At 47.9% G+C, this 12,785-nt stretch overlaps 1 protein-coding gene across 4 annotated transcripts in view; it reads left to right on the top strand.

Moving 5' to 3' along the window:
• The window catches only part of DOK4 (docking protein 4), a 56,795-nt gene that overhangs the window by 14,326 nt on the left and 29,684 nt on the right, over positions 1-12,785 (top strand). For all 4 annotated transcript variants that reach the window (XM_083751508.1, XM_083751506.1, XM_083751505.1 and 1 more), the window contains exon 2: positions 4,062-4,384. In XM_083751508.1, coding sequence (XP_083607634.1) covers positions 4,319-4,384 — 66 coding nt within the window. In that variant the 5' untranslated portion in view covers positions 4,062-4,318. The remainder of the gene's footprint in view (positions 1-4,061; positions 4,385-12,785) is intronic.

Below are 12,785 nucleotides of genomic sequence, written 5' to 3'. Positions count from 1 at the left end.
AAATAGGTGTGCAATCTTGCTGTGTGACTGTCAGAGGCACCTGCGGTGCTTGCAACTTCACTCTTGACACCAGACAAACTCCCCCTAATGCTGTTTCTTCTCCTCCTCTTCTTTTGTTAAATTAATCTGTCCTGTTTGTTTTCTTTCTATAAAGAGTTATTGCCCATTTATAAGGAGCCCCTCATTTGGTTGCCAGTGGCTAGTGAGAATCACCTTCAGGGAAGTGTGGAAATGTTTTAATTTCCTTTTCTTCTTTTAAAAAGTGGTTTAACAACCAATCCCTCTTAAAAAGAACTTTGGGAATTGTAGCCCTGGGAGGGGGAGGGGAGTCTCCTCACAATTCTCAGCATCCTTAATAAATGGAGTCTGTAACCTAAAGCGTATGTAACCCGAGGTACCACTGTATTCCACATTAGGGACCTGGGTCCTCTGAGATGGAAAAGAATGCTGTCAACAAGGGTGGAGAGGGAATAGGGTGGCGCTGGCATGGAAACCACCATCCCTGCCCTCGCAACGGGAACCCCCATGTGGCTGGAAGGAGGCCCTGACACTACCTTGTTCCCTCTTAATGGCCTGAGATGGCTAAGAATATTTGGGTGCTTCCAGATTGGGCTTGGATTTGCAAAGGAGACTGAGATGTTGCAAGCGGGCAAATTTGCAACAGGTGTTTGTTTGTTTCCCCCCAGAAAGGATTTGTTGGGATTAAGCAGGTGGGAGATACAGGCTGGCATTTTGATGCCAACAATGTTGTCTGGACGTTGCAAAACACTTCCATGCATTTAGAGCTCCCTTCCCACAAGAAGCACGCTTTATGGTTATGACTGCCCAGAACTGGAAGAGCAGAGTGGTGTTCTTGTCCCTTTCGTTCCATCCTCCCTCTAAGCCTAAACCCTTTGAAACAGACCCTGCCTGGTAAGCTGCAGGGGGGTGGGGGTGAGGGTTAGGGTTAGGCAGTAAATTCTTCCCATATGGAAGGAGTGGTACTGCCTTGTTGTTATTATTTGGTTGGTTTTGTTAATTATAAAAATATATTTTCAAAAATGGAGAGTAAATATAAGGAAAGGAAATAATATATGAAACAACATAGCAAAGCAAAACAAGCAAAATACAAAAAAACCCCTCTATAGTACAATGAATAAATTAAATAGAAAATATTGCCATTTACATTGTTATTACAGAAATGTAAAAATAAGACCTACCTCCCAGTAAGTTTGTTTTCCTCTTTGCTAAGTGTTGCTTGCTCTCATTTGTAAGTTTTATCATTAAGACAATTAAATGTATTTTAACAGTGTGCCTGAACATAGCCAGGTGAATTTTGCCTGTTTTCTTGTTTGTTTGCAGGGGAGGGGGGTATTGGTTTCTCAGGAGGTGGCATGCTGCCTGTTTTTTTGGGGGGGGGCGTTGTCTAAACTGTTTTGCCTTTTTGTGGATAGTTTGTGGATAGTTTTACTCAATTCCATGAGCAAGCTTTTGTCTTTGTGACTTGGGAGGCCTCCACAGTCTCCATTTTGTGCTGGTGCCCAGGGCGGTTTCTGCTTTTGCCAAATGTGCACCCCAGAAACAATGGGAAACCCATGATATATTCTGTTACATGCCCTTGTCATGCTAAAGTCTGAGAGTTCCTGCCGTTTGCTTAAAGTGATGCTAAAGGAATTGCCAAATGATTTTGCAAACATCCTCTCTGTTTCTTTCCCCTTCCATCTTGGTATATTTTTATCAGGCTGTTGCAGTGGAAGGGTGCAGGGCCAACAGTCCATTGATGCAGTTGAAACACCTGCAGGTTTTGTTTCCTCTTCTCTTTGAACTGTTTCCATCCTGCTAAATGAACTTGTAACTCAGAACTGGTGTCTGAGCTTGCACATTTCCTCCTCCCTCCTAGTCCATTTTCCTTCTGTGATGTGTCTCTTTGGAATATAAGCCTGAGTACAGGAAACTTCATGTTTTATTGAACTGTAAGTCACTGTAGAAGTGGCTAAAGAGTGGGGTAAAAGTTCTTTAAATAATTAGTAGGATAAGGTGGCCTGCTTTTCCCTTCCGTTTGCAATAAGGAGGTGTGATTTCAAGGGTTCCCGGAGGGTGGAATGAAGCGACTGTGCAAACTGGGTGGGGATTCTGTGCAGCCACTGCGGAGATGGTTGTTATCCATAGAATAAACCTTGTTGTTTCGCATTTATGCTGTCTTCTGCTCACAAATGGCAATATTTCAGGAGTGGTTTGCCTAAGGCCACTCAGTGACTGTTTCATGGCTGAGATGAGATTGGCAAGAAGGCCCTTGCAGATCCTTGAAAGGGTCAGCAGGCCTAGAGAGGAAGCGGAGGCATCTCAGCTCCTTCTGGTGGAGCCCTAAGGTCCTTGCTGCCTCCTGGTGTAAATTTGCATTCTTAAAAAACAAACCCAAATCAGCCAGGGAGCCACTCTGAATGTTGCTGAATTACAGTTCTTAGTCGCTGGCCCTGCTGTCCAGGGCTGATGGGAGTTCAGAGTCCAACAGCATCTAGAAGGCTCCAGGTTAGCCACTGCTGCCTTGTAGGTTCACTGTTAGGACAAACAAGAAACAGCAGTGCTGCTTGCTCTGAGCTGGGGGTGGGTGGGCTCAGGCCAGGAAATAAATCCAACATCAAGCACAATCCGCACAGATCTGCCCACACATCCTTGGCGTCCAGGACTGTGTCTGTACTGGAGCCAGCAATAAAATTCCAGCACCCAGCGCGACATCCTGGGGCTTAGCAATTCGGGGTGGTCATTGTGGTCTCTCTGTGTGTTTGTGTATGACCTCAGAGCCCCACCTTTCTGAGTGGCCAGCAATGTTTCCGTTGCTTATCAGACGGGAATCCTAACGTGTCTGTGCGATATGCCTGTCCATGAAATGGGAAGGCTGACTCAGCAAGCCGACGAGTCCTGTGCATTTCCTGCCTAAGGCTTAGCTGCCGACTCAGCTGTAGGTTGAGCGGTAAGGAAACAAAGAGCAGCAACAAAGTGCAAAGCTTTTGCTGGAGTTTGCTGGTCAGAAGAGAAGGTGTGCAGCAAAACTGGAGACGTAAAAAAGCCCTGCAGGATCAGATGAAAGGCCCATTTAGTCCAGTATTCTTTCTCACAGTGCCTGACCAGATGCCCATTAGGGGAAACCTGCAAGTAGGATTCGAGCACATGAGCATCCTGGGATTTAGTTGATGGGCCTGGTAAAAGTAGTGGGAGTTTCAACTTTCAATTGTAAAGCCTTCTAATGTCCTGCTTATAATCTGCTTCAAATTGGGTCTAGCCCATACCAGGGATGGGGAACCTGTGGCCCCCCAGGTGTTGCTAGACTCTAACACCCACCATTAGCCTGGACCAGCAAGACCAATCATAAGGAAGGATAGGAGTTGTAGTCTAACAGCATCTGGAATTGTGGGATTTTTTTAATGGTATAATTTGGGGCAGGGGAGGGGGCACTTGGGAGGACTTCACCCCAACTGACAGCTCAGGCAGGTGACAACTGAGCAGCGTCTCTGCTTCAGATTGCTGTTGGCAACCTGGCATGGGAGACCTGGGTCCCAGGAGAGTAGAAAGCAGCAGTGTAGCAAGCAAAATAGGTTTGCCCCTAAGAAGCAGCTGTCTTGTGTGAATGTGGCTACAGAAGACAGCAGCATTCTGCTGGAACCTGCTTCCCAATTCACATTCAAAGGCCCGTCTGGTCAGGCAGAATTAAAAACTCAAAACAAGTAGAAGAATCCCTTTTAATTGCACCTTTTGAAATTATAGACTTCTCCTTCTCTCTCCCTCTCTCTCTCTCTCTCTCTCTCTCTCTCTCTCTCTCAGAAAATGCATTCTTGCCTGATTCCCAAGCACAGTGCAAGCATCTCCTTTGTGAATTTAGGATCAAAGTATCTCGTGGGTTAAAAGCTGGACCGTTCCAATTTTTTTCTCTCAATTGACTGCACAAGCCACCTTGGATTCTCCTGAATGGTTTAGCCGAGGTGGGGAGGGGGGAGGAGGGGAGAGGACAGGAAAGAGGGAGGGGGGAAGCAGAGCAAGAGAAAGATGTCACAATCTCTAATCTATCTGTCATTTTTATTTTTCAGCAGCCGGAGAGGAGCTCCCGACTAGAACAATGCTGGAGAGGAAGGGAGGGGAGAGGGCCGGAGTGGCAGCCAAAGTCTGAAAACAGGTGAACAGCAGTGGCAGTGGCAGCAGCAGCAGCGGAGGAAGAGTGGAGGGGAAGGAAGAGATTTGTCACCGCTGCTGCGGGGGAGGCGAGCCAGCCCCACCGGGAAGAGCCTCCTCCTCCTCCTCCTCTCGGCTGCGCGGAGGTGGATCCTGGCTGGGCAGCAGCTGAGCCATGGCTACGAATTTCAACGACATTGTTAAACAGGGATACGTGAAAATGAAGAGCAGGAAATTGGGGGTAAGTGCCGGCAGATGCCGCCTTGTTGTTTCCGAGTGGGCTCTGGCTGGCTGGCGTCCTTTGTAGGCATGCGGGCAGGTGCAAATTGCGCAAAAAAAACCCGGTGCTTTTGTGTGGAAGAATTCTGGCTAGAGCAGCATAGCTCTCTCGCTCTCTCTCTGCCTCTCCTCTAGGCATCCCTCCTGCATGGACCTTCCTCCCTACAGGCTCTGCCTGAGTCCTGGCAACAGAGGTGCCAGTTGCTGGTCATTTCTGGCATTGCCTTGGTGGATGTGGCATCCCCAGAGTTGATGGATTGGGTGGGTTTTGTGAGGGCTTGCGTGGGTGGTGGTCTGCATTTTGTGCCATGGGGATTTCCTTTCCAGCTTGACAGCTGGTTGCAGATCTTGAAGCCGATAAAAGAAACAGCAACTCTTTGCCTTTGTGTGCGTGTGGATATAGTACAAATTGACTCTGTCTGGCTACAGTGGACAGGTTGTGTTCTCCTGTTTTAGATGCTTCTGTGGCACTCCCTTCCCCAGAGACACCTCTGAGCCTGTGGCTGAGCAGCTTATGCAAGTGCAGTTAGAATTCTTTTTTCTCTCAGCTGGGTTTTGGTCGCTGGGCAAAATCAGCACAATCAGCAGCAGGGCTTCATTGTTTATTTTTTGCTTTGATTGTTTTTGGTGTTTGGTTTGTTGTTTTTTTAAGCTGTGTGATTTTAGCTGACATTTTTAACCATTTTGCTCCTGCCTTTGGAAAGAGGAGGGCTAGGATTCAGCAGGGGTGGGGAGAGGGAAATTGTTGGAAAGAGGCACTGAGGTTTTCCTCATTCCATCTGGACTGCTTAGCTGCAGAGTCATGTTGTGGATACTTTCTCCATGATCACCTCTGGCCCATATGAGGAGGACCAACTCGGACACTGGGTCTGGCTCTTCCTTTGAGCACAGCCAGCCCCAGCAAGATTTCTCTCCCCTTCTCTCAAGGGTTCTTGCTGCAGACCTAGACTTGCTCCAGGCACGGTTGCATCTATGGATCTTGGCCTCTAGGGTGTGTCTTTCCTGGACCTCTGAGATATCCCTGCTTGCAACAGGGGCATCTTGAACACACAACAAGCATTGATCGCCCCTTTCTCTTTTCCAGCCGTCTTCTATTGGCAGGGTGACTAAACTCCACGCTAGAGATTTCTGGATTGCACATAAAAGAAATCCACATTTCCTCCTCGGAATAAATATTTTCTGAAGGGGCATTGAACTGATCCTCTGTATGCAGCATGAAGGGATTTCTTTACTTGGATTTTGAAATACGGTTACGAGGATTCTTTTGAAGCACCTTTCTCCAGCCTTGGGTCCCCAGATGTTGTGCGCATCCTCTCATCCCTGACCGCTGGCATGATGGGAGTTGGTACCCAACAACATCTGTAGAGACCAAGGCTGGGGAGAAGACTGCAAGGATGAAGAAAGCCTGGGAGTGGATTTTCAAAGGACAGAAGTTGTCGGACAGGAGGCACCTGGGTTTGGTGGCCTTGGGCAAGCCTCTCTGTTTCAAGTTTTCCATCTCTCATTTCGGCAGCCTACAACTGAAGGTTATTGTGAGGGTTAATAGTAGTTGTTGCCTGCTGTGAGCCTTGGAGGATAATGATCCACTTATGGGTGTGTTTCTGTTTAATGACAGGATTGCTGTGTAGGCCTCCACTGGGTGTCCTGGCCAGTCCCAGCTATTGCATCACAATCTCTCCTAGGGAGCATCTTGGGGCTGAACCTGTGAAATTATGATGTGCAGTTATGCATGCATGTACATTTGTGTGTAAATGTTTTGCTTCCACGAAGCTTTTAAAACAAGCGGGGTAGGCATGTAGCTTCAAATGTTGTAGAACTTGCATCATCGCTGACCGTTGTCCATGCTCACTATGAGAGCCAGTGTGGCGTAGTGGTGCTGGACTATGACCTAGGAGACCAGGGTTCAAATTCTCACTCAGCCATGAAGCTCACTAGCTGTGATCGCAGGCCGGTCATGATCTCTTAGCCTAACCTACCTCACAGGACTGTTGTGAAGATACCACGGTGGTGGTGGAGAAGTGTGTATGCCACCTTGAGCTCCTTAGAGGAACGTTGGGGTAGAAATGTAAAAATAAATAAAACATGGCTGATGGGAATTGAGAGTCCCTCAGACCTGCTTCTCCATCCTTGCTTTAAAACATGCTGTTGTCATCTCATTGATACCCTCCTCCTCTTCTTCATTTGCCTTTATTCTGCATGCTGTTGTGGTAAAAGAACCAGGATGGGTGTGTATCCTGAGTCTTTTGACTCTGTTCCATTGGAGTAACTGATTTTTGGAATGGACCGGGTCCCTTAAAATAAAGAGGCACTTTTCAGTAAAGGCAGAAAGAACAGATTTGAGACTGAGCTGCTGCTCCATATAGAAGACTCTGCCTAAGGCTAATCGTTGCAGAAGCAACATGAGAGCCCTGTTCTTTTGTAGCACCCGTGGAGAGCCTTGCCTTGAATAAGGTCAGCACTTGCATCATAAGGACACAAGACAAGCCTGCTGGATCAGGCCCATCTCTTCCAGCATCCTCTTCTCACAGTGGCCAACCTGATGCCTGTGGGAAGCCTGCAGGCCGGACATGAGTACAACGGCACTCTGCCCTCCTGCGATTCCCAGCGACTGATATTCACAGGCACAGTGCCTCCAACAGCGGAGGTTAAACAAAGCCATCGTGGCTCATAGCCATCGATAGCCTTCTCCTACATGTATCTGCCCAATCCTCTTTTAAAGCCATCTAAGTTTGTGGCCATCACTGACTCTTATGGGGGTGAATTCCATGGTTTAGCTCTGCGCTGTGTGAAGGACTTTCCTTTATGTGCCCTGAATCTTCCAGCATTCAGCTTCATTGGATATCTATCAACGCTAACCTCCCCTGTATTGAGTGAGGAAGGTCTGTTTGGGGCTTTCCTTGAGTTTGCTTGAATGCAAGTAGAACCCTCTATCAGATGGGAGATCTATGATAAAACTGGGCTGCCTGTCCCATGGCAGAGTCCGCTTGCATTCAGCCACAGTGAGTAAAAAGTCCTCTGCAGTCCTTCCTTTTTTTAAAAAAAAAATAATTTTTATTGATTTTCAATACAAATATACATATAATACCACATCACAGTTTATCACAAATTTTCTCTTTTGGAATTCCTTCAGCTTCTCTGCCAATCATCCGTATTTAATATTTAGTTACGCATTTCCTAAATTTAATATTGCCTTTTAATGTACCCGCCCAGACTTATTATCTTTTTTATAATACTCCTCAAATGAGCTTCCATGTGCAACACATGGAAAAATCTATGACTGATGGGGGGCTGAGGGTTAAAAAAAAAAAAAAAAAGAGGGTGTGCCCCTCTCCACACTTGGAAGATTTTCATGCATTGCAGGAGAGCTGTGTTTAGAAATTATTTGTTACCATGTAGGTGCAAGGAGAGCGGGGAAGGTGTCGTGCAAACTGGACACCAGACTCAAGGGAGGCCAACAAAGCCTTCATGTACATACCCATCTCGGCTTAAGCCCGGCGAGTACCATGTGTGATTCCACACTCAACCCCTTACCAAATTTAAGATATATTCCTAGAATTGTGGAGTTGGAAGGGATCACGAGTGTCATCTAGTCCAACCTCCTCTGGGCAACCTCTTTTTGTCCAACGTGGGGCTCAAACCCACAACCCTGTTGTAAGAGCCTCAAGCTCTAGCGACTGAGCCATTCTATATTGCTGCCTCCTGTGTTCTTACTGGCTTTAAAGGGGGTTAGAAAAATTTGTGACTACTGGCCATTCTGGCTGTGTTTGTAGCTTTGCTGTCAGGATGCTGGGAATAGCAAGTGGGTCCTCAGGCTCTGCTTGTGAGCTTCCCATAAGCATCCGGTTGGCCACTGTGATTATGCTGGACCAGATAAACCTTTGGCCGAATCCACCAGGGCTCTTCTTGTGTTCTCAGATGGCCCTATAATAGTGGTGGTGAAACTACGGCATGTGTGCCAGAGGGGGCACTCAGAGCCCTCTCTGTGGGCATGTGCACCGTTGCCCCAGCACAGAGCTAGCAGAAGGCAAGGGTGGCGTGTCGAGTTCTCAGCTCAACTTGGGCAGCTGGAGAGCCATGTGAGTGGTAGGTCAGCACAGGAAACTGCACAGACAGAGCGGGATGTGAGGTTGGGGCTTTACACACCCTCCGGCCAGGGCCAATGGAAGGTGCCAGGAAGGGGAGGATGGCACTGCTGGTTCCAGTGCCAGATAGCCAAGCAGAGCTGCCTCCGCCCCATCCTCATCGCCCCTCACCCTGCACCGAGGCTCTGGACCCCACCAGCCCTGCTGCGCCATGGTCATCTCCCACTTGCTGAAGTATTTCTTCACCGAACTCAACCACAGCCAAGTGCAATGGGACACCCTGTGCTAGCACGTGGGGCAGCCCCCAAGGCCTTTTCAGGGAACGACGGCACAATGGAAGGGGGCACCTCTCTGCACGTGCTCAGAGGACCATATCGAGAATGTTTGCTTCCCCGGGCTGGAGTTTAAAAGCAGGGAATTCCTGTCAATGCGGTGATCTTGTGAAAATCAAAATGAAATCCTTAAAGTGTGGAATTCCTTACCAAATAATTTTAAATCAGTGAAAGTGCTTGGGATTGTTTCATTGTATCATTGAAAGCTCTGTTATTTTGTTTTTCTTTTAAGACAAAAGATGTATGAGTTGTTTTTTCTAAACTAAAACCTCAGTATTCAGGTTAAATTGCTGTGTTGGCGCTTTGCAATAAAGAAGCGGGTTTTGGGTTGCAGTTTGGGCACTCGGTCTCTAAAAGGTTCGCCATCACTGCCCTATAAAGGCCTTCTCAGTGGCTGCTCCTAGATTATGGAGCTCCTTGCCTCATGAAGTCTAATTCTCCTCCCCTCCCTGCCAAGTTTTTTGTTGTCCACAAAGGACACTTTTATTCTGGTAGATCTTTGTAGCATGTGGCACATCAGGTTTTTATGTTCAGGTCCTGATACTGCCTCCTTGGCTGCTTTGTTTTATATTGGTGGTGGTGGTGTGTTTGTATGTTTTAATGAAACTGCAACTCAAATGTTGTAAGCTGCCCTGAGTGGTGGCTTTGCCATGAGGAGAGCAGGACAGAAATGTTTTAAGGAAGAAATATAGTAAAATAGCCAGCTCAGTGGAGGGAGGAAGATCTGCTGATGGTTGTATTCAGCCTCCAGGTTCAGAAGCCTCTTAGTACCAGCTGCCGTGAACCAGCAAAAGGAGAAGGATGTTGCCTTCAGACCTTGTTTGGGGCTTCCTGGAGGTGTCTGGTTGGCCAATCTAGGGGGGACTGGCCCATTAGAACACCCCACCAACCACAGCTAGCTCCCACCTGCTTGCTGTCTCAGTTACAACCAGTTTGAGAGTGCCTGCCAACTTCTTCCTTCTCCTCCGTCTCCGTGGTAGGGTGGTGCCGGAGGCAACTAGAATCAGTTGTCTCCGGCACCACCTACTTTTGGCCTCCCTGCCTTCTGTCCTACCAGTCCCACCATTGGACTTAGATGGACCTTTGGGTCTGGTTCCACACGGCTCCTCTTGCCTCCATCTGTTTTCCTGCTTTGGCGAGGCTTTCTGGAGAGCACCTGCTCTGGAAGAGCGTCTGCGGACCAGTGTACTTGTGCTTGGATATCCCTCCTCTCCCCACCCTTGCTTGAAGGATGCCAAGTTGGCCAGGGCTCTGTTTGCCTACCAGCTGGAAGTGGCTACATTAGGCTCACTTGGCATTGGAGCACAGCGTTTTCCATCACAGCCCAGCTCCTCTCCGGGAAGCCCGTTGAGAACGGTGGCATGGCCCAGGGCCCTGTTGCCAAAGCAGCACCCTCCCTCCTCCCTGACTCTTGCATGACTTCTCTGAAAGCCCCGCTCTGCTCCAGCAGCCTCCGTGCCCCCGAGGGCTCTGCTCCAATTTGAGGACATTTAAATTGGAGCTCTGGCTTCAGGCAAAGGACGTGGAAGTTTGTTGACTGCACAGATTGGGGAGGAGGTTTCTCTGCCTCTACTTTTCGTGGCTGTAGCGGCTTCTTTTTCTTTATTAAATAGGGAGGTCGGGGCTGTAGGAGAGTTCACAGCCTAGAACTAATGAGTGGGTCAGTGGGGGAATTTTGGATAATGATTGGGTATTGCTGTAGGTCTAGAGTAGCTATCTTTGTCTTGAAGGTGACTGGGAGTAGCTGCAGAGATCACATAACACCGGTTCTGAAAGACCTACATTGGCTCCCGGTACGTTTCCGACCACAATTCCAAGTATTGGTGCTGACCTTGAAAGCCCTAAATGGCTTTGGCCTACTGTACCTGAAGGAACATCTCCACCCCCATTGTTCAGCCCGGACACTGAGGTCCAGAACCGAGGGCCTTCTGACAATTCCCTCACCGTGAGAAGTGCGGTTACAAGGAACCATACAGAGGGCCTTATTGATAGTGGTGCCCTCCCTGCGGAATGCCCTCCCATCAGATGGCAAGGAAATAAACAACTATCTGACTTTTAGAAGACATCTGAAGACAGCCCTACTGTGTCCAGTTCTGGGCACCACAGTTCAAGAAGGACACTGACAAACTGGAACGTGTCCAGAGGAGAGCAACCAAATTGGTCAAAGGCCTGGAAATGATGCCTTATGAGGAACGGCTAAGGGAGCTGGGCATGTTTAGCCTAGAGAAGAGGAGGTTAAGGGGTGATATGATAGCCATGTTCAAATAGATAAAAGGATGTCACATAGAGGAGGGAGAAAGATTGTTTTCTGCTGCTCCAGAGAAGCGGACACGGAGCAACGAATCCAAACTACAAGAAAGAAGATTCCACCTAAACATTAGGAAGAACTTCCTGACAGTAAGAGCTGTTCAACAGTGGAATTTGCTGCCAAGGAGTGTGGTGGAGTCTTCTTCTTTGGAGGTCTTTAAGCAGAGGCTTGACAACCATATGTCAGGAGTGCTCTGATGGTGTTTCCTGCTTGGCAGGGGGTTGGATTTGATGGCCCTTGTGGTCTCTTCCAACTCTATGATTCTATTATTCTAGTGTCTAATGTTTTATCGCTTTATTGTTATTATTATCGTTTATTCTGTTGTGAGCTGCCCAGAGTGGGTGGGGAAACCCAGCCAGATGGGCGGGGTAAAGGTAAAGGGACCCCTGACCAATAGGTCCAGTTGTGACTGACTCTGGGATTGCGGCGCTCATCTCGTTTTATTGGCCAAGGGAGCCGGAGTACAGCTTCCGGGTCATGTGGCCAGCGTGACTAAGCCGCTTCTGGCGAACCAGAGCAGCGCACGGAAATGCCGTTTACCTATTTATCTACTTGCACTTTGACGTGCTTTTGAACTACTAGGTTGGCAGGGACCGAGCAATGGAAGCTCATCCCGTCGCAGGTATTCGAACCGCCACCCTTCTGATCAGCAAGTCCTAGCCTCTGTGGTTTAAACCACAGCGCCACCCGCATCTATTATTATTATTATTATTATTATTATTATTATTATTATTATTTATTATTTAAGGCCCTCTGTGTTCATCCCTCTGAGAGCTGCATGCTGCCAGTCTCTCTCTCTCATATGTACAGCACCCACTTTCCACACATGTAGACAACACACATGTATGCAGGCACACATCAAACAGGCTCTCTCTCCGCCTCAATCTCACCCCACCATCATCATTTGTATGCCGCTTTCCAACGAATTAATAAAGAGCTTTAAATCATATATATAATCAATCTATACAACAGCTGCAGCAAAACATGTCTCTCCCTACAAGCCACAGCAGGCCATGCACAGCCCTCTAACCGCTTGCCCTCACCCCCAAAGGCACACTCCTCTGTCGTCTCCCGAGACAAGACAGATGCCAACCAACCAACCTAACAACATTGTGTAAAGCTGTACAAAAAAGCTAACCTAATTTATAAGCTTAAAATTAAATAGGAGAGAGAATAATGTCCAACAAAGAAATAAAATGATATTAAAATCACTGTTCAGAAATAATCCACATAATCTCACAGCAGTTAGCTTGCACACATTGCATGGTAGCCACGCACCTTACTGGTGGCAGCTTTCCCGACACACTTGGCACACACAGAATCATTGAATCGTGGAGTTGGAAGGATCCCAAGGAGTCATCTAGTCCAGTCCTCTGCAGTGCAGGAGTCACAACTAAAGATTCCCTGACAGGAAACCTTCCAACCTCTTTTTTTTTTTCAAACTTCCAGTCCATCACCTTCCGAGAGAGCCTGTTCCACTGTCAGTTTATTCTGTCAGAAAGTTATTCTATATAACATACACACCGGCTACCCATGCAAGCCATGTGCACAGGCACACAGCACACACTCACTCATAAATAGCACACCCCACACGCAGGCATGCGCCACCTCTCCTCTCAGTGCTGTGAAGTGGTGCTAGCT

This window comes from Podarcis gaigeae (assembly GCF_964106915.1).
Source record: "Podarcis gaigeae genome assembly, chromosome: 8".
NCBI classification, from domain to species: domain Eukaryota; kingdom Metazoa; phylum Chordata; class Lepidosauria; order Squamata; family Lacertidae; genus Podarcis; species Podarcis gaigeae.
This window is presented reverse-complemented; position numbering and strand designations above follow the sequence as displayed.